We start from the raw sequence: 24069 nt of genomic DNA, 5'->3' as shown, positions 1-24069 counted from the left end.
TGGAGATTTATTGCTCGACCGGTGTTCCTATTCGTCCTCCCTCTAACAAAGAATTCTCCGGCGTTTGAGCGATGAAATATCTTGCAAAGATATCGCTCGATAAACGTTCTTTGCGGTTGTTTTACAAAATCTTTACGTTGCATTTGTTTTGGCGGAACGGTTAGTGTTTTCGCGAGTCGGCAAATTTTCAAGATACCGTTTCTGCAGATTGGGCATGCGAGCAAACTCGTGTGCCGTGCAAAACGAAAATAATGATAAAAATATGATACGCATGGTGTCCGCTTGAGAATAAAATCTCCATACCAGAGTCCAGATTTTAAGACTTTGAATACTTATTTGTTAATCTTATCGTTTATCGAAATTGTCAAGAATTGTAAAATTTAAAGATCTCCAAGATTTCTCAAGCTTCGAATCAGATTCGAAGTAATTCGATATTTCCGTCGTTTTATAGATTCGAAGCGATTCGAATTCCACCGCCCCTCTCACAGTGGTATGTCTACTAGAAATTGGCAGCGACCCTCGAGAGCGAAACTCTCCATTCAGCCTAAAATAGACCCGATTGTTTGCGTTGAATCCAGAATGTACGAAGATCAAGAAAAACACTCGATCGCCAAGAACGGCCCTCGGTACCGCGGGAAAAATCTGTTCCGAGAAGCGTGCGCTGGATTTGAAATGAAACAGCGACCGTTTTCAACGATGGCGGACAGGATTCGGAAACCGTCGGAACAGTGACAGATGGAGATAAAGGTATTTGCACAACGTTCGATCGATGACAACCTTAGCATTGTCGGGATGGTGGCATGACCGATTAACCAATTAGCCCTGACCCAGGTAGCTAATACCAGTTTACGTTGTCTTAGATTTCTGGTATATATTTGCATTTTTTTTTCCAAAATTTCTTTTATAGAACTCTGAACACCTTCGACATAACTTCGTGGCAAATTCAACTTAGATGATGGAAAAAACAGCGCTAAATTAATTTAAGAATCCCCTACTTTGGTTTCCTACCCATGGGAAAAATTTTAATAGGGGATTCTAGAGGCCAAAATAAAACGAAAATCAAGAATACCAATTTGTTGATGCAAGCATCGTTAAAAAGTTATTAACGTTTAAATTTCCGAGCGTACTAAATTTTTTTCTCGAAAATGCGGAGGATTTCGGGGGTATGTCTCTTCACCAAAAATGATTGTAATTGACCCCTGCAACCGAAAATAATTTTTCCAAAACGATTCGAAATTCTTTTTTTTTACCCAAAATTTTGACCACCTACTCGATTTTTTTTCTCGAAACTGAGTAGGATTTCGAGGGTATGTCTGTTCACCAAAAATGATTGTAATTGACCCCCGCAACCGAAAATAATTTTTCCAAAACGATTTTAAATTTTTGAATTTAATTGTTAATAACTTTTTAACGAAGCCTCCATCAAGAAATTGGTATTCTTGATTTTCGTCGTATTTTAGCCTCTGGAATCCCGCATTAAAATTTTTCCCATCGGTGGCCGAATACCCTGTATTTTAATGGAAATTATTTCCTTCGGTTTCGAAACGCGACGTTTTTCCAGAGTTGAAATCACGGCTGGGCCACTGGGAACGAGAAAGAAGCATGAAATTGTACGCGCTCGTTCGTCGAGACTCTTGAACAAACGTCGAGAACTAGAATACGTTGCGTTTAACGCACGAGTAGAATATATAGGTCGAAGCACGCTTCGGGGGAATAGCTAAAATTGGAAGTAATAGAAAAAGAGAGCGCAAGGTTAGATGCGTGCAGATACGAACGTGTTGTTCTACGAATTAAATTTTTATCGCAGAATTTATTCGGTTCCAACCGACGAAAGTGTATTATGTCGTTGTTGGGTGACCTGGAAAACACGGTGAATCGAATAAAACCGTAAACGTAATAATATGTGCCGTTGGATCCCTTCGGAGTGTCGGCACACCTGCACACATGCGATATCGTGATACCGAGGTGTATAGATGCCGCCAAGGCCGTTCTCGAAGATACAAAAGCGCCTCGTTTTCTACCGTTTACCTGGAACGTCCAACAGGATCGAGCTTTTAGTGACGTCTCCGTGTGCACGTCGTCCTAGAATTCAAACGTTTCCGTTCCCATTGAATATTCGATTCCTGCACGGTTCACTATTTCAAATAATATTTCGCTTCCGTTATCTACCTATTTTCCGGATCACCTGAGTCATCGAAGCGTGCATTGCATATAATTTTAATAGAAATAGACACTGATCGCAGAATTAAACCCGGAAGAATAAATTCTACGTTTAGATATCGTCAGGTAAACAGCCAGTGAACACGAAATCCATTAGTTTGGAACGCAGAAAATTGAGGGAAATTATTGTCCCGTGCCATTGCATGATTCATGTTTCTGTTGTAACTTTTTAATAATGGACTCTTTGACCTTTATTATACAGAAGGATTCTCGAAACTGGGTCAGACTATAATTCATTTCTAAATGAAAATAGAGGGAAAGGTCGAGTGGCTTAACGAGGACTATTTTCTTACGATACTACCATCTTTTTCGTGTGCAACGATGCACGCGTACTATACGCTAACTTGTTTAACGAGACTCTACATCCCTCGTAAAAGTGGTCCAATTATAGATCATATACAGGGTGTTCGGTCAACCCTGGGAAAAATTTCAATGGGGGATTCGAGAGGCCGAAATAAGACGAAAATCAAGAATACCAATTTGTCGATGGAGGCTTCGTTAAAAAGTTATTAACAATTAAATTCAAAAATTTCAAATCGGTCTGGAAAAATTATTTTCGGTTGCGGGGGTCAATTACAATCATTTTTGGTGAATAGACATACCCCCGAAATCCTACTCAGTTTCGAGAAAAAAAATCAAGTAGGTGTTAAAAATTTTGGGTAAAAAAAAGAATTTCGAATCGTTTTGAAAAAATTATTTTCGGTTGCAAGGGTCAATTACAATCATTTTTGGTGAAGAGACATACCCCTGAAATCCTACGCACTTTCGAGAAAAAAATTCCTTTCCAAAACTCTAATTGAGTGCCTGAATTTTTCGACGAAAAAAAAAATTTCAAATCGTTCTGAAAAAATTATTTTCGGTTACGGAGGTCAATTACAATCATTTTTGGTCATTAGACATACCCTCGAAATCCTACCCACATTCGAGAAAAAAATTCAAGAAGGTGTGAAATTTTTCGACGAAATTAAAATATTTCAAATCGTTCTGAAAAAAATATTGTTAGCTATAGGGGTCAATTACAGTCATTTTTGGTCATTACACATACCCCCGAAATCCTACCCATTTTCGAGAAAAAAATTCGAAAAGGTATGAAGTTTTTCGACGGGAAAAAAAATTTCAAATCGTTTTGGAAAAATTATATTCGGTTGCGGGGGTCAATTACAATCATTTTTGGTCATTAGACATACCCTCGAAATCCTACCCACATTCGAGAAAAAAATTCAAGAAGGTGTGAAATTTTTCGACGAAATTAAAATATTTCAAATCGTTCTGAAAAAAATATTGTTAGCTGTAGGGGTCAATTACAATCATTTTTGGTCATTACACATACCCCCGAAATCCTACCCATTTTCGAGAAAAAAATTCGAAAATGTATGAGATTTTTCGACGGAAAAAAAAATTTCAAATCGTTTTGGAAAAATTATTTTCGGTTACGGAGGTCAATTACAATCATTTTTGGTCATTAGACATACCCTCGAAATCCTACCCACATTCGAGAAAAAAATTCGGGAAGGTGTGAAATTTTTCGACGAAATTAAAATATTTCAAATCGTTCTGAAAAAAATATTGTTAGCTGTGGGGGTCAATTACAATCATTTTTGGTGAATAGACATACCCCCGAAATCTTGCGCATTTTCGAGAAAAAAATTCAGTACTGTCGGAACTTTAAACGTTAATAACTTTTTAACGAAGCCTTCATCAACAAATTGATATTCTTGATTTTCGTCTTATTTTGGTCTCTAAAATCCCCCATTGAAGTTTTTCCCAGGGGTGAAACTATTCACCTTCCGATAACCTTATAACCCAGACCTAACCTAAGTCTTGTTTTAAGGTGTAATTATTATCGACAGGCGGTAGTAATACTAGAGGAAGCACAGCATATCGTTAACAAAACATTAGAATAAATCGCTTATCGCTGTACTCGAAACCTGGAACGAGTTCGCGATTCGTTTCGAATTAGAAGCGCATCGAATGTGTTCGAACACTCGGAACAGCTGCGATCGAAACGATTGAGAACCACCGTCCGCGCGTTCAAGAAACGATCAAAGTCACGCGGCGCTCGTTCCGAAGTCGGCAATTGTTTTTAACGTGCACCGCATTTTGTCATGTGATGTAATTAAGCGTCAACGGTTAACGACGTTAAGCGTCGGGCTCTGGTCCAATTAAGGGTGAAAAGCGGGAAAGATGCGACCGCGTGACAAACATTTCTCGTCGCTGCTAATACGCACGCTCATTCGGCTTAACAATGTTGTTGATCGCACCCATGCTGGACGTCTAATTGGACCAATTAAGCTGCGCCGTCGCCTCCGTCGAAGGGATTGCGCGCACCGATGAAAACTTTGATGCTTCGTTGGGTCTTCCGTTTGCATACAGCGTGAAATTTATCTCGATTTTTTTTTTTTTATCAAAGAGTTATCCGTCACGAAGGTTACGGACGACGAGTGGACGTTTCGTTCGCGCGTTTTGGCGGCAAGAGTCGGTCTCGCGTCGGCTCGTGCGAATAAATCGTCGAAACAAAAGCGATTCGAGCCTGGTCGGAGAGAAAGGAGCACGGGTTTCTCCTCTCGCGTGTCTTTTGTGGCACAAGGTTATGCAAGCAGGGGGACCCGAGGTTTTCGACCTGATTTTATAAATCTTTCGATATCTCTGACTGGCATCGTGCAACTGCGCGAATGTCCTTTCTTCTCGGCACACGTGCTGCTGCGACGCTCCGAGCGACATCTTTTCTCTTTCTCTCTCTCTCTCTGTCCCTCGTTCGTAGTAGAAACAAGTTTCGTCTGTTCCTCGGTTGAGTCATGGAAAAATTTTCAACGGGAACTTCCATCCATGGAACACGGAACACCAACTATTAACTCGAGAATTATCGTTTGGTCTTTTATAAGATGCCTAGCCATTATTTCAATTGTGCAGCTTAGACGCTTAGTCAGAGAGGCGCAATTAAAAATTAACAGAGGCGAATAAATAATATGTCGCGATGTTACGCCGTGGATAGCAATTCTGTCGTAACGTTTGCCGCCTGTCTGTTCGATTCGGAATTGTAGACATTTAATTTATGGAGATATGAGAATACAAAGATGAAAAAAAAACTATTGGTTAACCAGTTGGCTCAAAAGTACATTTAGTAACTAATCATACTTTTTGTAGCTGTTTTCAAAGCAAAGCTGGCATTTTGACTGTATCGATATTCTATCGAAGGATCTAGCATGTGTAATTTGGATGTCTCAGATTACGCTCGCGATAATACGATGAATTAGAGACGTCGAAACTGTTTACGTTTAAAGAATCGCCGAGTCTGTCGTTTCTTTTAGAAAGTAACGTTACTCGATAGCTTAGATCTCGCACGCAAATCGTTTGTGCACATAAAGAACGAGCGATAATATGGGTTTAAAATTATTCTTCGATCTATTCGTTTCTCTATGATATTTGCAGCGTTATTTGCTCCCATCCTCTGCCGTGATCGGCATTTCAAATACGTTGCACTTCCTCGTCGAAGACGGTGGCAAGAATGGAACTACAAAAAAAGGGAAAGTAGAATGTAATTGAGTAATACTTTCCCGTACGTTTGCAGGGACTGCACGAGTCCGAATTATTCGATCGTCTATTTTCGCCCTGTGTAAGACATGCGTGTAACGGGATTCGTTTCCCGATATTTGAATATTTAAAACGAGGGTAGACCATAAAACTTGACAGCGTGCACGAAACGTGCCTACGCCTATCATTACGTAATACAGATTTACTTATTCATCGACTTTTACTGGGTCGTATTCGTCCACTGTATCATGCATGCCCTGAAACATTTACGAATATGTTGTTGTTTTGCGCTTACACTCTGTTACTGGTAGTTCCTCCCTGCAACGATACATTTATTTTTATTAAAACACGACAGGTTCATTGTTTCATTAAAACGCGAAACCTAGTGTAAAACAAAAACGAAATTACTTTTCAATCTATACAGAGTGTTCGGGCAACCCTGGGAAAAATTTTAATGGGGGATTCTAGAGGCCAAAATAAGACGAAAATCAAGAATACTAATTTGTTGATAGAGGCTTTGGTAAAAAGTTATTAACGTTTAAAGTTCCGATCATACTGAATTTTTTTCTCGAAAATGCGCAAGATTTCGGTGGTATGTCTATTCACCAAAAATGATTGTAATTGACCCCCACAGCTAACAATATTTTTTTCAGAACGATTTGAAATATTTTAATTTTCTCGAAAAATTTCACATCTTCTCGAATTTTTTTCTAGAAAGTGGGTAGGATTTCGGGGGTATGTCTTTTGACCAAAAATGTTTGTAATTGACCCCCGCAACCGAAAATAATTTTTCCAAGACGATTCAAAATTCTTTTTTTTTACCCAAAACTTTCAGCACCTACTCGATTTTTTTTCTCGAAACTGAGTAGGATTTCGGGGGTATGTCTTTTGACCAAAAATGCTTGTAATTGACCCCTGCAACCGAAAATAATTTTTCCAAGACGATTCAAAATTCTTTTTTTTTACCCAAAACTTTCAGCACCTACTCGATTTTTTTTCTCGAAACTGAGTAGGATTTCGGGGGTATGTCTTTTGACCAAAAATGCTTGTAATTGACCCCTGCAACCGAAAATAATTTTTCCAAGACGATTCAAAATTCTTTTTTTTTACCCAAAACTTTGACCAGTTACTCGATTTTTTTTCTCGAAACTGAGTAGGATTTCGGGGGTATGTCTTTTGACCAGAAATGCTTGTAATTGACCCCTGCAACCGAAAATAATTTTTCCAAGACGATTCAAAATTCTTTTTTTTTACCCAAAACTTTCAGCACCTACTCGATTTTTTTTCTCGAAACTGAGTAGGATTTCGGGGGTATGTCTTTTAACCAAAAATGCTTGTAATCGACCCTTGCAACTGTAAATATTTTTTCCAGAACGATTTGTTTGTATGAGGAATACTTTATTTATAGTCAGATTTGCTTCATACTTGACACAATTAAACACTTATTCTGGTTTTAAAAAATTCAACCTCTGGAGGGGTGAAAAAAGGTTACAACGTTTGTATGAGGAATACTTTATTTGTGGTCAGATTTGCTTCATACTTGGTCTTAATGCTCTTTGACACAATTAATCAATCACTTATTCCGTTTTTTTAAAAAATTCAACCTCTGAAGGGGTGAAAAGGGGTTGCAACGTTTGTATGGGACATATTTTGTTCGTGATTTAGCTGATACTTGGTCTGAATGCTCATTGATACACTTATTTCGCTTTAAAGTAGCCTTATTTCACCTAAGAGAGTCTTTTTAATTGTTTCCTGTATGTTGAGGCCCATTAGAAACAATATCAATATCCATTATTTTATGGAGAAACAATATCAATTTCCGATGGAACTAAACGGTTTCCTGTGCGAGCGAAAGCTAGTCTTTTTATAAAACGCATCACGATTTTCGCGAATTTCAAGTTCCTTACAACTTGATAGAGTCACTTTACGGATAGTACATATTTACCACGAGTCGCAGCCTGTAGATAGGTGGTATCGAAACAGGTTTCGAAGCGGAACAGAAGAATTTGGCGTAGCACGTAAACAAGGTTACATTATGTCACTATTAATACACGACTGTGTCTATTAGTCGGTTCGCGAAACGGACGGCGAATGGTGTAAGGTAAATAATTTCATTCTAGCCGGCTTCAATTCTACAGATACTGTTACCCTCGTCAATATTAGGTTACCACAGGTTTAAAATACCCATAATTTAGTGGCTGCAAAACCGAATAATTTCTCGTAATTGTAACATTCTATTAGAACGAGAAGAAGAGAAACATTTGGCAGAAATGTACCAATGGAATCCCATATTTTCGAATAAATCATCCCGATCAAACGCCAGCCATGCTGGTTTTAAAAAAACTACTGTAAAACGTCAAAGCATCGAACCAATAATCGAAATCGTCCAACCAGCTGATTTTAATTATCGATAACAACGTGTAAAAAGTCAACTTACCAGTTCATTTTTATCATAACGATTACTCTTGGTAAATAGTGGCGCGTACGTGGTATTTATACCGAATGTTCAATTTGTATGTACATCGCGTTAGAGCATACCAGGTATCGAGTATTTCGTTCAAGGATAAAGTCATTTGCGTAAGTGATCTAATTATTTTTGGGACCGTGTACGAGGTAAAGGAAAAAGAAAATGTTCGAGAGACGACGAATTGATAAGAACGGTTATTCTCGTAATGGCTGGCCGCAACGAATTATCGCGCGCGAGCGCATATAATTTCAGGCATCGCCGTAACACGCGTTATCAAACCGTAATTCAACGGAACAGTCCGAACTGTTGATACAGCGACGAAGGTGCGAGAACAAAAAAAAAAAGAAAAAAAAAACTATAAAGAAACACAATTTGACGCGACAACGCGGCAGATGGTGCGCTGACAAAAGGGCCCAGTTTCGTCGAACAGCCACAAAGCCGGCAGGCAACTCGCGAGATATCTTCATCGCGACGCTTTTCTGAACGCGTGGCCGTGGTCGTCGTCGAGAGCCACACGCTCATCCGTGAACGACTCTCCACACCAAAATCGATCGATAGACACGCCTTCCGCGGGTCTGTTTACGGTACAATTATTCTTCGAACAAGCTATTTAGTCGCGGGACACGAATTTCGACGCGACCGTTTTCACGCATATGTTAACGTAGTTGCGCGACGAACGCTGTAGAATCGCAAGCTCGTGCTCGGTGGACCGCCAGACGAAGGTCGAAAGGCACACGCCGCTCGATTCTGGAAAAGGAACCAATCTGTCAGCAGGTATTATACATTTGGGTTACAATTTCTGCATTTCCTATTCCATTGTAATTGATACTTACCATCTTCCACCGTCGAAGGATCTTAGGATCAGTTTCTTCGCGAGTACCGAATTTGCTCTTACAAAATATAAGACTCTCGAAATTTATTACGAAATCCAAACTTTTTTTTACATTCGTTACATCAACGGTTTCGTTTCAGTTGGAAAATACGCGCGAACTTTTTAGCAAACCCGACATTATCTCGGAATGATTCATTCGGTTGATTCGGTAGCAAAGTAACGCGTTTGTTTTGCATTTATGATAGATTATTCTTTACGCAATGACGGCGAAATTTTTACGGGAAATCCTGACACGTTATTATTTACGATCTCGAGTAGATATTTGTAAGATTTTTACGCAATATTTGGTTACGTTTGAGAATCTATTTTTGCGTAATATAAATATTTTCTTTTCTGCAATGTAAATTGAAACCTTACCTACTAAATCTAGTGTTAAAATGATGTCTAAGATAACGTTAAATACTATTTAAAATATTTGCATCGTCTGTAAATTTTGCTCAATCGTTCAACGCAGAGAAGTTCCATGGGGCCTCGAATCGGTCGTCGATTTCGCTGAATATCACAGAGGACAACGTCGCTAAAACCCGTAGGCGATGCGTTTCCCAAATCGTTGGCCATGACAGTACCTGTTCGGCCGCATACCGAGAAGCAAATATTGTACGGCTTGTAATCCTTTCCCTCGAAAACAGTTTAGCCATTCCGGTTGCACGAAAGACATTGTTCGCGCCAGCGGGTCCGCTGCAATGAACAATTACCGCCACGACGAACAAGAAAGAACATTCTTCTCCCGGTCGAAGCGGTAAAGTTGTTTTCCGTTCCTCGGCCATGCTTCGTTGTCCCGTCAGAGATTTATCTGGTCGCGAATAATAGACAGTGTAGATTAGAAATGCCGTAAAGAATAATAATAGAAATAAGATGCTTCGTTAAGGAGCCTCTTAAATCACGCGATCGCGAATAAGAAAAATTTTAATTCCAAATATAAATAAATAAAAGTAATTTTTCCAAGATGATTCGAAATTCTTCTTTTTTTTTACCCAAAACTTTGACCACCTACTCGATTTTTCTTTTCGAAACTGAGTAGGATTTCGGGGGTATGTCTATTGACCAAAAATGCTTGTAATTGACCCCTGCAACTAAAAATAATTTTTCCAAGATGATTCGAAATTCTTTTTTTTTACCCAAAATTTTGACCACCTACTCGATTTTTTTTCTCGAAACTGAGTAGGATTTCGGGGGTATGTCTATTGACCAAAAATGCTTGTATTTGACCCCTGCAACTAAAAATAATTTTTCCAAAACGATTCGAAATTCTTTTTTTTTACCCAAAACTTTGACCACCTACTCGATTTTTTTTCTCGAAACTGAGTAGGATTTCGGGGTTATGTCTTTTGACCAAAAATGATTATAATCGATCCCTGCAATTGAAAATATTTTTTCTAGAACGATTCGAAATTGTTTTTTTTTACCCAAAATTTTGACCACCTACTCGATTTTTTTTCTCAAAAGTGGGTGTGATTTCGGGGGTATGTCTATTGACCAAAAATGCTTGTATTTGACCCCTGCAACTAAAAATAATTTTTCCAAGACGATTCGAAATTCTTTTTTTTTTACCCAAAACTCTCACCCCCTACTCGATTTTTTTTCTCGAAATTGAGTAGGATTTCGGAGGTATGTCTATTGACCAAAAATGCTTGCAATTGACCCTTGCAACTGAAAATATTTTTTCCAGAACGATTTGACAAGTGTTTCAATAACCTTTAACGAAGTCTCAGTCAAGAAATTGATATTCTTGATTTTCGTCCTATTTTGGCCTCCAGAATCTCCCATTAAAATTGTTCCCAGAGGTGGTCGAACACCCTGTGTGAATGATTTAAGAACGAAACGTAAATAGAAGTTGGTTTACTGTGGAACTTGAGTAAATGTTGGGCCAAATCATCGATAAAACGTATCGAATTGTTTGGCTATTTATAACGCGGACGTTACGCTACGTCGGGACACTATTCATCAACTTATATTGAAATCGCGGTCCCTCTGGATGGACGTCGCGTTGCTGGTAGCCTCGAATGAAGTCAGTCGGTCGGTCACTGTTGTCGTGTCAGCTCTCTTTCTCGATCCAGGCTCGACCGTTCGAGAGATCTCCGCGATCCGTAGTTCGTGAACAAGTGTTCTCGAGATCACTCACAATACCGATCATCCCCGAGACTCTAGACTGCACTGTTTCATTTAAAGGTCTGTATCCACTCCCTCCGCCATTATTGCTCGCGTCCTACCTCGTTTCTTCACCCTTTAAATACATCTATCAAAGTATTCTTTCAAGTATTCGTTCAAGTTACGATACCTAATAATCTCTACGCGTTTCACTTGTATTAAAAGTACGGGTTGGTTAAATAAATATTTTCCCAAAAGTCACGTTCGTTTCCAAACGAAAGCACCCGCAAGGTTTCTTAAATCGTGCCAGTACGATTTACGAACTCGTGCTTAATATCCTCGCTACCAGGCATCTAGCTTATCGCGTAGATTATGACACGCATCTAGCTTATCGTATTATTTATGTGCCACTTTAATTCTCATTTAAATCCACCGCCACAGATGCGTAACCGCGACGTAACTAATTAAAGTCTATTTGAAATCGTCGGAGAAATGTGATAAGAAAAATTAAGAGAAAATTGTTTCTTTACAACGAGTCGAAGTGGCAAAGTAGAGAATAAATTATCTCGACCAGCGGGATTTTGGCAAGACCTTCCTACATTTTACGCGAAGATTGATAACGTACGGAAAGCCTCTAATTGTGTGGGTGATTATGAAAGTGGCGTAAGCCATGGGATAACGAGAAATGTTATGGAAGAATTTTTTCCAAGTAACCGCGTAGTAAACAACGACGAATTATCAGATTGCGAAATAATTGTAAACAAAGTTAAAACACTTAATACTAGATTCACGGACTGAGCCAATTTGACTCACTTAGAATTTTGTTTGTATATAAAAAACTTGAATATTATTTTTTAATAACGTACGTTGGTTTTTAATTCCGTAATGAATTATGAATATGAATTCCTCCCCTCGACTAACCCCCTCATTTCGTAATGTGGAGTGTGCTATACCTATTTTTACGGTTGTGAGCCAATTTGACTCATAAAATGATTTAAATTTCTGGCTTACATAAAAAATCAGAATTCTAACACCAATTACGCGTAAACATTTATGTTCAATCTTGTCAATTTATCAGTTAGCTGAGGCTAAAAAAAACTCTCATAATTCCGACTTATACGTCGCATTTTTAGTGAAATAATATAATTTTATAAAATTTTAAAAAATGATATTTATGTGTAAAAGGTATAAGGTTCCCATCGTTGGAAAAAATCAGAAAAAATTTCTTTTGCTAAATGTATTTTAAAAAAAACAGTGTATACGTAAAAAATGTTTTCAATGAAATTTTTAATAATAAATCTTCCATTTAAATTGATTTGGAACTATTTCTTTTGCAAACAACTTGAATTTTGTTGTATGAGTCAAATTGACTCGTTTCAGTAAAAATAGGTATATAATCAACATCCGTAAATGTAGTGTTAACTAGGAATTAATCGACAAACGTTTGTTCGATAGCTAGCAGAACGGAGCTGCCATCCCAGCGACTCCTCCACATGTGGACATCGCCGTCCCGACTCAGGATCGGTCGAGCACCCAGGAAAAAGACGACACCTTAGGCTGATAGCTGCCCCAGCAGCTACCGGGATCGGTGAACGATGGAGAATACCAAAAGGAAGCTGTCCTTCCTTGGCTTTGGCAAAAGGGTATCGGTAAGTGCTCTCCTCCGCCTACAATATGCCCCTTTTATTCTTGGGCCTGATTCTTTATTATTCTAGACTTCGAAAACACTCGAATAAACTCCAAAATACTCGTCGAAGCCATCAATTTATCGTGCAAACGATAATCAAGCGAAATATTTAAAACTTTTTTCGATAAAAATAAAAACACGAACGAGAGCCCAGAAAAAAGGTTTATTTTTTATTTGTTCAAAATAAATGGCCAACGGATACGATCGGTAGTGGATCGGTTCCATCGTTAGATTTTCGACGAAAGCATGATCATATTGCGCAATTTTGAATGGAAAATAAATTTATAGGAAAAGTACCGCCGTGGATTCCACGCACCGAGCTGTAGCATAGTCCGATAATTGTATAAAGAATCTAACGAATGCGATAAAATGGATTACTACCCGACAGTAGAAATTTTTCAATCGATGAAACAGATTTTTCTAATTCGTATTTAAAATTTGCGTCTTTTTGGGAACAAGATCACGAAGAAGTTGGCTAATATATTCATCGACGATTAACACAAAGTGACGTGTTGATTCAACAGTAAAATTCTCGTTAGCACCCGATTCGCATATTGGTCGAGATATCGAATAGCCTAACAGTATCCGTCAACATTACATTTAGTATTTGCTCCCTGTGTCAGTTTATTTTAAGTGACACCTACTTATCGTTTCCAATTATTCGAAGCAAATTTAACTTTTACATTAGCATGGAAATATATAAATGTAAAAATGTGTTAATTTATATACAGGGTGTTCGGCCACCTCTGGGAAAAATTTTAATGGGTGATTCTGGAGGCCAAAATAGGACGAAAATCAAGAATACCAATTTGTTGATGGAGGCTTCGTTAAAATGTTATTAACAATTAAATTTTAATATTTCAAATCATTCTGGAAAAATTATTTTCGGTTGTGGGGGTCAATTACAATCATTTTTTATCATTACACATACACTCGAAATCCTACCCACTTTCGAGAAAAAAATTCGAGGTGTAAAATTTTTCGATGGAAAAAAAAATTTCAAATCGTTCTGAAAAAAATATTGTTAGCTGTGGGGGTGAATTACAATCATTTTTGGTGAATAGACATATCCCCGAAATCCTATCCACTTTCGAGAAAAAAATTCGAGAAGGTGTGAAATTTTTCGACGAAATTAAAATATTTCAAATCGTTCTGAAAAAAATATTGTTAGCTGTGGGGCTGAATTACAATCACTTTTGGTGAATAGACATATCCCCGAAATCCTACCCATTTTCTAGAAAAAAATTCGAGAAAGTGTAAAATTTTTTGATGGAAAAAAAAAATTTCAAATCGTTCTGAAAAAAATATTTTCAGTTGCGGGGGTGAATTACAATCACTTTTGGTGAATAGACATATCCCCGAAATTCTGCCCGTTTTCGAGAAAAAAATTCAGAAAGGACGGAACTTTAAACGTTAATAACTTTTTAACAAAGCCTCTATCGAGAAATTGGTATTCTTGATTTTCGTCTTATTTTGGCCTCTAGAATCTCCCATTAAAATTTTTCCCAGGGCCGGCCGAACACCCTGTATATTAGACTTCCGTTCGAGTTCCGAGCGTAAAAATAAACGTCGACACGGGATTACGATCGAGTGTTTAATAAAATTCCAATTGACCGATTGCCAGCTCTGCTCGTTGACATCGATGAATCGAAATGCGACTAATAAAATCTGATCTAATTACGCGGGGATTCGTGGAGTAATAACAACAATCGGCCCACGATTCCTTCGTTGGTCCGCCATTAGACGGTTATTTCGTCGTACGCTGTACCTTTCTTTTTACGCAACAATCAAATCACTGGCTTCTGGTATTATCCACGCTCCGTTCTCCCGGTCGTAATTCACGAATATCGATCGCCCGTCGAAGTTCACGAAATTTATGTGCTATATTTCAATAGTTTACGATCGACGTTGAAAATTACTGGCGACTTCTCTTCGAGTTGCACGGGAGACGAGATGCAAATTGCACGAAACGCAGGCCTCGTCGTATTATCCGCGAAGTTACATGATTGCTCGTGCCATCGGAATTACTTTGTCGCGAGCAGAACTTTGACGCGGAAATGACTCTCGGGTTCTTCGGGAATTCCGAGATTTTTCAACTTTGTTTATTCTTGGCTTCGAGAGAATTCGGCGACCGTACGAACCGCCATTTCTCGGCAGATTTGAAGATCGTTTCATCGCCTAGACAGATATTTACAGCGACGTCGAGCTATCGGAGTCGACGAAACTGACGTTTGTATGTTTAGTTAATGATAAAATTGCGTGTATTTTGAGAATCGTCGATCCCCGACGACCAGAGTAAATTAGCGTCGTCGGTGTTTCTCGTAATTCGAAACGTTTCGAGCTTTCGATCTTAGCCGAGTTCGCCGTAATCTTTTCCGGGAATCCACGAGTCGTTCGTTGGAATCACCGACGGTTTGGAATTCCTTTGTGGTTTCACGTTTATTCGTGGTTCTCGTGATTTTACGGTCACCGTTCGAGCGAAATTAATTAATACACATCATCGTTGAAATATGTTCTAGCCCGCAACCGCGTGGTCGTTAAACGTGGTCGTTATCACTTCGCGACGATGGTGCAACAAACCACGTTAGTACTTAATCTCTGACTCACCGAATCTTTCGGTAGTCACGAAACGTCCAAAATGAAACTTTTCCAGTCGTTTCTTTTAACGGAAGCAACGTAGGAATATCGATCTAAACAATTTTCGAACGCTTATTATAAACGCTCGTATCTTTTCAATAAAGCATTTTTAGATAGAAGTCGAAGACAATTCCAAGAAACTTTTGTTTGTAATCGAAGTCACGTGCTGAGCGAGGCGTTGTTTCTTAGGTGCCATGCGACTCGATGGACTGTTGTTCCGCGTCTCATGTTAAATGGTTATTGAACTACGACCGTCAACAATCAGGCCAATCAGTCGACACGAGCTTGTCCCGCTTTTTGAATCAACGTCGGAGTTTAGCGTCACGCTGTAAGATGATAATCCGTGCTACCTTCGCGTGCACGAGTCTATCGTATTTTCGGATTTAAAAAAAGATAACCGCGGTGTTCGTGGCCGACTGCTTTATGAAATTGTGGAAAATCGAAAGAAATCTAATTAGACAACTGCATTCGGTTTAGAAGAACCGAGAAAATTTCTGCGACATATTTTCGAGGAGTTGGATAACGCCGTTGGAATTCGAGACGACAAAGCCGGCGATATTTACTCGGCGCGTTGCATAAGTTCGCAGGATTGAATCCAGATGTGCATCGATTGTACATTCCCGACGATTCTAATCTCGCGCGACCGTAGATTCTGAGCGATATTGTCCCTCGAGAAAGATATCACCGATATTGAAACAATCTTCGAACGTTTTATTCGGTTGCGTAATAAATGCGTTTAGAAATATAAAAATAAGAGACAAATATTGGCGCAGAAGGACGTTAAAATTGACAACGACGCAGTCGCAGAAATACCCATCGCACAGTGAGGCAATCGCATGCCAAATATCTTCGTTGAGAAGAACGAAATTTACACTGGGTATTTAGATTAGTTTCTTCGGCATCCATTGAATTAGTCATCGTTGAAATGATCGTTTGAACCTTTACAAATTTGAATTTTTTTAATCCACGTATCGTAGGAGCTATAGAAGTTTGAGGTTAGGAAAAGTATACGGTCGACAAAGTGTTAAAATAAAAATGAAAGATACGTCTTATCGCGATGCGGATATCGTTTCGCTTTGGAATTTCTAGCACAAACGCATCCACAAGAATCGATATTCATAAGCTGCTCGTGTCGGCGCGCGTTAACACTAGTCAGAAGCGATTCGATTTGTTCGATGTTCTGTAAACTATCGGCGAGCGAATCGACAATGGCGTATTCAAACGCGATTACCGTCATCCTCGTCTCAATCTTTTTTCCTGTTTAATAGGATTCCTTAACAGTTCGTCGCGTTCCACGAGATCTTCCGCTTCTATTGGAATAGGTAGGGTTATGGGTCGAATGATTTAATTGAAACAACAATAATTAATGGTAGAATTATTGTACTTTTTATTTAATACGTTAAGGTATATATAGGGTGTTCGGCCACCCCTGGGAAAAATTTTAATGGGGGATTCTAGAGGCCAAAATAAGACGAAAATCAAGAATACTAATTTGTTGATGGACGCTTCGTTAAAAAGTTATTAACAATTAAATTCAAAAATTTCAAATCGTTTTGGAAAAATTATTTTCGGTTGTGGGGGTCAATTACAATTATTTTTGGTGATTACACATACCCCTGAAATCCTACGCACTTTCGAGAAAAAAATTCGAATAGACAAATTTTTCGGCGAAATTAAAATATTTCAAATCATTCTGGAAAAATTATTTTCAGTTAAGAGGGTCAATTACAATCATTTTTGGTCATTACACATACACTCGAAATCCTACACACTTTCGAGAAAAAAATTCTTTAGCGAAAATCTAATTGCCTAAATTTTTCGACGAAAAAAAAAAATTTCAAATCGTTTTGGAAAAATTATTTTCGATTGCAGGGGTCGATTACAATCATTTTTGGTCATTACACATACCCCCGAAATCCTGCGCATTTTCGAGAAAAAAATTCAGTTCGGGCGGAACTTTAAACGTTAATAACTTTTTAACGGAGCCTCCATCAACAAATTGGTATTCTTGATTTTCATCTTATTTTGGCCTCTAGAATCCTCCATTACAATTTTTCCCAGGGGAAGCCGAACACCCTCTATAGCGAACGGAAAATGCGGTAATCATTATAAAGTTATTAACAATTAAATTCGAAAATTTCAAATCGTTCTGGAAAAATTATTTTTAGTTAGAGGGGTCAATTACAATCATTTTTGGTCATGAGTTATACCATCGAAATCCTATCCACTTTCGAGAAAAAAATTCGAGAAGATGTGAAATTTTTCGACGAAATTAAAATATTTCAAATCGTTCTGAAAAAAATATTGTTAGCTGTGGGGGTCAATTACAATCATTTTTGGTGAATAGACATACCCTCGAAATCGTACCCACTTTCTAGAAAAAAATTCGAGAAGGTGTGAAATTTTTCGACGAAATTAAAATATTTCAAATCGTTCTGAAAAAAATATTGTTAGCTGTGGGGGTCAATTACAATCATTTTTGGTGAATAGACATACCCCCGAAATCCTGCGCATTTTCGAGAAAAAAATTCAGTTCGGGCGGAACTTTAAACGTTAATAACTTTGTAACGGAGCCTCCATCAACAAATTGGTATTCTTGATTTTCGTCTTATTTTGGCCTCTAGAATCCTCCATTAAAATTTTTCCCAGGGGTGGCCGAACACCCTGTATATCTTAGAGTTCTGTACCGTTCTCTAAGCGATCTGTTACTGAACTGTGACTTCATCCGCAGAAAAATGGCGAGTTTGAAGCGCAGTTCGCCCTAGCGACGAACTCTTATCTTCGTATAATAAACACCATGAGTTCGTAGAACCCTTGGCCAAAACTAAAAGTAAACTCCAAACATATACAATCGTGGAGATGATTTTTGTAACATAAACGGTTAGGAAATCCAACAGCTTCGTTCACCGTATTGCCGTTGATTGAAAACAAATAGGTCGCTGAAAGCGATTACTGCACCAACGAGCGAACGTTCGATCGTCCCATCCGTTTTCGACAAATCCTCCGAATCGCCGTAATAACTTCGTACGTCGCTTCCGATGAAAATCCAAATTAGCTTTGGGGCAGTTTCGAAAATCGAATTATCGATCTCGCGACATCTCGTCGGAAAAAAGCAGTCGAATCCAGAAATGGGAAATAGAGTTCGGCTGCCTCGGAACCGAAACTAGCCAAAGCTGAAGGGACGTTAATCTTCTGGGAAATCTGTGTCGGTTTTTTCACGGAGTGTGAAACGTAACAGGACAGAGAGAGACGCAAACATAAACATACTTGACCGCCGCGCCGGGACAAGCGGGAAGCCAATTCCAAGAATTGCTGGAGACAGCAACCGGCCAATTTCCAAGGCTCTCACTGTATTTAGTATCTAGAGCAGTGATTCTCAATCTTTATCCCCGCTACTTTAAAGATATTCACTTATTCGATTGAATTTGATTAAATTTATATATTAGAAATAAAAGTTCAGGGAATACGATGTCGCATTGTAGATAAATTTTATATTTGGATTTGTTCCATAAGTCTAGCAATTTCCATAATGTATCGAGAAGTATCGTTCGATGAAATGCAACGTGTATTTGATTAAACTGCGAAAGTGTTAAAGAGAAAGGAGTTCCTCGCGACGCATTGTCTTTCGAAGAAGTCCGTTTATCGAACGTTTCCTGTTTCACTGGCGCCGATTAGCACGAATCTCGGTGCAACGACACGGCGAGCGGAGCTTCTAATTGTTCTAACACGGCAAATGGGAAAAAAGGATGAAACGACAGTTGTCCCTGTCCCGTGTCAACGTCGAGACTTGCGCCTGCTCGACGGAACGCATCGCTACTGGCCAGGGAACACTTACGCAAGGCCGGAAGCCGTAAATTCGATTACAAGACGACCGGTGTCAATCGTGGCCGCAGTATCATAAAGGTTGATTGCGCGGTAACGTTCTACGAAAAAGGTGCCGGTCAAGGTTTATGGGAGTATGCTGCTGCGCAACGATCTGCCGCAGGAAGATCCATTCCATGGTAACCCCTGCGCCCATCAAGGTACTGTACATAGAACGTACATGTGTAATGACTCACTCGAGTCATCCCCACTCCATCAAGAATAGTCTGTCAAGTGACTTTTTCGTACATAACAATGGACTTCTAGCTGTCAAGTCGCCTGCTGGGTACAGTCAGGCAAATTTTATTCTCGATCAACGAATAAAAATTTTGGATTCGTTTTAAAATTAGCCTCGACTCGCGACCTTGCTCGCTTGGACGTGGGTGTAAAACGTTCGTTTGTGGATTCCAATTTACGAGCGTCTTTACAAATATTCGTAAATAAAATTTGCTCGACTCTGCGTCGACGCCATAGGATTTGGCATTGCGAATATTTGGCGACCCTGCTTAGTAAAACCAATGATTCCAGAGGCCAAAATAAGACGAAAATCAAGAATATCAATTTGTTGATAGAGGCTTGGTTAAAAAGTTATTAACGTTAAAAATTCCGCCAGTACTGAATTTTTTTCTCGAAAATGCGCAAGATTTCGAGGGTATGTCTATCCACCAAAAATGATCGTAATTGACCCCAGCAACTGAAAATAATTTTTCCAGAACGATTTGAAATGTTTTTTTTTTCCGTCAAAAAATTTAGGCACCAAATTAGATTTTCGGTAAGGAATTTTTTTCTCGAAAGTGCGTAGAATTTCGGGGGTATGTGTAATGACCAAAAATGATTGTAATTGACCCCCGCAACCGAAAATAATTTTTCCAGAACGATTTGAAATTTTTTTTTTCCGTCAAAAAATTTAGGCACCAAATTAGATTTTCGGTAAGGAATTTTTTTCTCGAAAGTGCGTAGAATTTCGGGGGTATGTGTAATGACCAAAAATGATTGTAATTGACCCCCGCAACCGAAAATAATTTTTCCAGAACGATTTGAAATTTTTTTTTTCCGTCAAAAAATTTCACACCTCGAATTTTTTTCTCGAAAGTGCGTAGAATTTCGGGGGTATGTGTAATGACCAAAAATGATTGTAATTGACCCCCGCAACCGAAAATAATTTTTCCAGAACGATTTGAAATTTTTCAATTTAATCGTTAATAACTTTTTAACGAAGCCTCCATCAGCAAATTGGTATTCTTGATTTTCGTCTTATTTTGGCCTCTAGAATCCCTCATTAAAATTTTTCCAAGGGGTGGCCGGACACCCTGTAATTGTACGCGAAGGAAATCGCGTTCGAGATCGTACCTGCTTCGGCAATTCCAAGTCGGAAGAGCACAAAAGTTTCTCGAGAAGGTCAGGTCGATAATGAGAGCACGGATCATCGGAGAGACGTTATTTTTAACACACGCCCTGAGCAAGGTCTTTCCGACTCCTCGCTCCTCGTTGCCGTCGACAAAGGTAAAAAAAAAAATATAGAGATTGAAAGGATTAATAAAGGAAATAAGGACACCCGTGCACAACGATATTAAATGTCGGTGAAAATCGTTGCAACGAAGCGCGCTGAAAAACGAACGAATAGAAATATCGGTCCTCGTTGTCTGCACGCTTTTATAGGGGAACCATAAATAGAAAAGGTTTCAGCGGAAGAAAGGAAATATATTTATGCGAGGGACGAAAGTGGTGGGTCAACGAGCTTTTCAATCTAGATTCCCCGACGTCGGCTTTAAATATCGACAAACGGTCGAGGATGTATGTACGTATTCGGTGAAAGAATCGTAGCAACTGGTAAGGAAATGACCCTGTCCCTACACGGTTTTTTTCATAAATAAATATAATCGAATGAATATGTTAACCCAAGGCTGTGACTACAAAGAAAGTTATACTTGGTTCAAGTCTCGAAGTTAAAGACTTACTTCATGTGCGCGCTAAACTTCGTGACCTACATTTAGAGAATTTGTCCAAGATTTATCGAACACTATTCGATAAAAAAATATTTTTTATTGTGCAGGGTGTTCGGCCAACCCTGGGAAAAATTTTAATGGGAGATTCGAGGGGTCAAAAGAAGACGAAAATCAAGAATACCAATTTGTCGATGGAGGCTTCGTTAAAAAGTTATTAACGTTTAAAGTTCCTCCCGTACTGAATTTTTTTTTCGAAACTGAGTAGGATTTCGGGGGTATGTCTAATAACCAAAAATGATTATAATTGACCCTTGCAACCGAAAATAATTTTTCCAGAACGATTTGAAATTTTTTAATTTTCTCGAAAAATTTCACATCTTCTCGAATTTTTTTCTAGAAAGTGGGTAGGATTTCGGTAGTATGTCATTTCACCAAAAATGATTGTAATTGACCCCTGCAACCGAAAATAATTTTTTTAGAATGATTTGAAAAATTTTTTTTTCATCGTAAAATTTCAGTACCTATCCGAGTTTTTTTCTCAAAAATGGATAGGATTTCAGGGGTATGTGTAATCACCAAAAATGATTGTAATGGACCCCCGCAACCGTAAATAATTTTTCGAAAACGATTTGAAATTTTTGAATTTAATTATTAATAAATTTTTAACGAAACGTCCATCAACAAATTAGTATTCTTGATTTTCGTCTTATTTTGGCCTCTAGAATCCTCCGTTAAAATTTTTCCCAGGGGTGGCCGAACACCCTGTACTATAAAGTTGAGAAACACTGCTCTAGAGGGCAATTTATCAAACGCCTATAGGCGTTTAACGCGCACAGTTTACCGATCGGTTGGGATCGTTAGACGCACCCCTAAGAATTAATATTACAAAAGAATTCTTTCATTATATTCGCGAATGTTTGATAGAGAAAATAGGGGAACATTATTTTGAACCGAGGACATTTTACTGAGAAATTCCAACGCATATTAATTGACAGCTTCTAACCTTCCATTAATGTCGTCGATGATCGATCGATCGCCGAGAGACACGTCACTTACCAGGTCTGACCTATTGGAACACGATAATGGCACCCTATATCGATTCCATCTCACCGGCCAGCGAGAAATTGAATTCGCTTTGATCGAGTCACGATTATCGAAGTCATTTAAACTACCCTCGGTCGCCATAACCCTTTCGCCACGGATTCAAACGATAGGCGAGGAGCGGATGAAATTCTGCCATATTTATTTATTCGTTACACTGCTAGAACCTATTTTAGATACAAAAATGAAATATACGGCTTAGGGTTAATAAGATTTTACGTTAATTAACGAATTTCTGTGTCACGAAAATCGATCGATGACGAGTATAGTCGTCAAGCACAGAGTAAGTGTTGCTGTTAAAATATCGCATCAAAAAGATAGGTTTATTTTATAAAACTCGTCAAGTCAAAGAATCCTGGCACTTCTCCATGACGAGTATATTCGTCAAACACAGTTAACTGGTTAATAGATAATAATAATCGTCGTGCAAAAGTTAAGGGTTGGATTCCTCGTTTGTTACACGAAAAATCTCCCCTTAACGAACGAATTACGATCCGTGGTCGGTGGTCGTCGTGAGTTGCCGGTTACGACGGCACGAACCGCTAGAAAGAAAGGGGTGGTTGTTAGGTGGCGCTGCACTGGCCACGGAAAACGGAAAAGGAGAGACGGAGAGCTTTTTCTACCATCGACCGGGGCTTCCTCGTCGCTGATAGCGTATACGTTTGCACGCGTACGTATCTCTCGCTTCCTGCTCCTATGACCTTGAATCTGAACTGTGCACACAGCCTCTCTGCTTCGTCCCCCTTCTCCTCTGACCCTACCACCGCTGGAAAGCTCGATGAAAATCGATGCACCGTTTGTTGTGCCGTTGCTCGACGGAAAGTGTATTCTTTCTGGGGCGAGAGTAAAATCGGCCTTAATTCGAACAACGTTGCACCTTCAAAGGCCGACTTCCGCGGAAAAAGAGCCCCTCCGAACGTCAATCGCAGAGTTCGTCGAAACTTTCGTACAATAGACGGGCAAAGACAGTCTTGAATCTATTTGTTAAAAAGGCGCCGTCGAAGGTCAACTTTCCAAGTTTCAGGGACGAAACGCATTACGTAATTGGAATCACAAATTGGTCGACAAAATTGATCGCTATTTATAATTCAGCCATTTGTTTGTGTCACTCAAAGTCATTGTCATTTGATGTGCATCGGTTTCCGAAACGTAGAACGCCGTCGACTCGTTACGAAAATAAAGTTAACCTTTGCGGCGGGTTATGAGAACCGGACCCTCCGATCGACCATAATTTATATCACGATGTCGATCGACTTTATAATTCATTACTCCGCAGCTGTGCACTCGCTGCGATCAATTAATAACGCAACCGATGATTTTGATTAGCTGTCGCTGAGACTAGCGATTACAGCGAATTCCCTGTCTTCGTCTCGCGAGACCATATTCTTTTCGCAGCCTGGTGTGCAGCTCGACGAACCGTGCCTTTTCGGTTTCGTGTCGTGCGTTTATCTACGAATCAAGACACGGCGTTAAAAATTGAATCTGAAATTGCATCCTGAACTCCCGTAGGATGAGGATAAGTAATCTTAGGAACGCGTTTTGCGGTCATGTCCAGTTGCCGTGTTACGAGTGACAATTTTACGAGGGCCTAGAGTAATAACAAAGGTGTTAGTAGTATCGAAAGAGGTGTTTGTCCCCT

General features: G+C 39.1%; 1 protein-coding gene across 6 annotated transcripts in view; it reads left to right on the top strand.

The window, feature by feature from the left end:
- The window catches only part of Ae2 (anion exchange protein Ae2), a 56891-nt gene that overhangs the window by 12621 nt on the left and 20201 nt on the right, over window positions 1-24069 (top strand). For 3 of the 6 annotated variants that reach the window (XM_076767031.1, XM_076767027.1, XM_076767026.1), the window contains exon 1: window positions 19400-19544. In XM_076767031.1, the coding sequence (XP_076623146.1) occupies window positions 19473-19544 (72 nt within the window). In that variant the 5' untranslated portion in view covers window positions 19400-19472. Of the gene's footprint in view, window positions 1-8772; window positions 8993-11119; window positions 11280-12653; window positions 12848-19399; window positions 19545-24069 lie in introns of those variants that run through there. The other 3 variants (XM_076767029.1, XM_076767028.1, XM_076767030.1) reach the window with 3 other exon arrangements.

The sequence above is a fragment of the Colletes latitarsis genome, chromosome 6 (assembly GCF_051014445.1).
Source record: "Colletes latitarsis isolate SP2378_abdomen chromosome 6, iyColLati1, whole genome shotgun sequence".
NCBI lineage: Eukaryota > Metazoa > Arthropoda > Insecta > Hymenoptera > Colletidae > Colletes > Colletes latitarsis.
The sequence above is the reverse complement of the archived record's forward strand: the minus strand, read 5'-3'. Positions and strand labels throughout refer to the sequence as shown.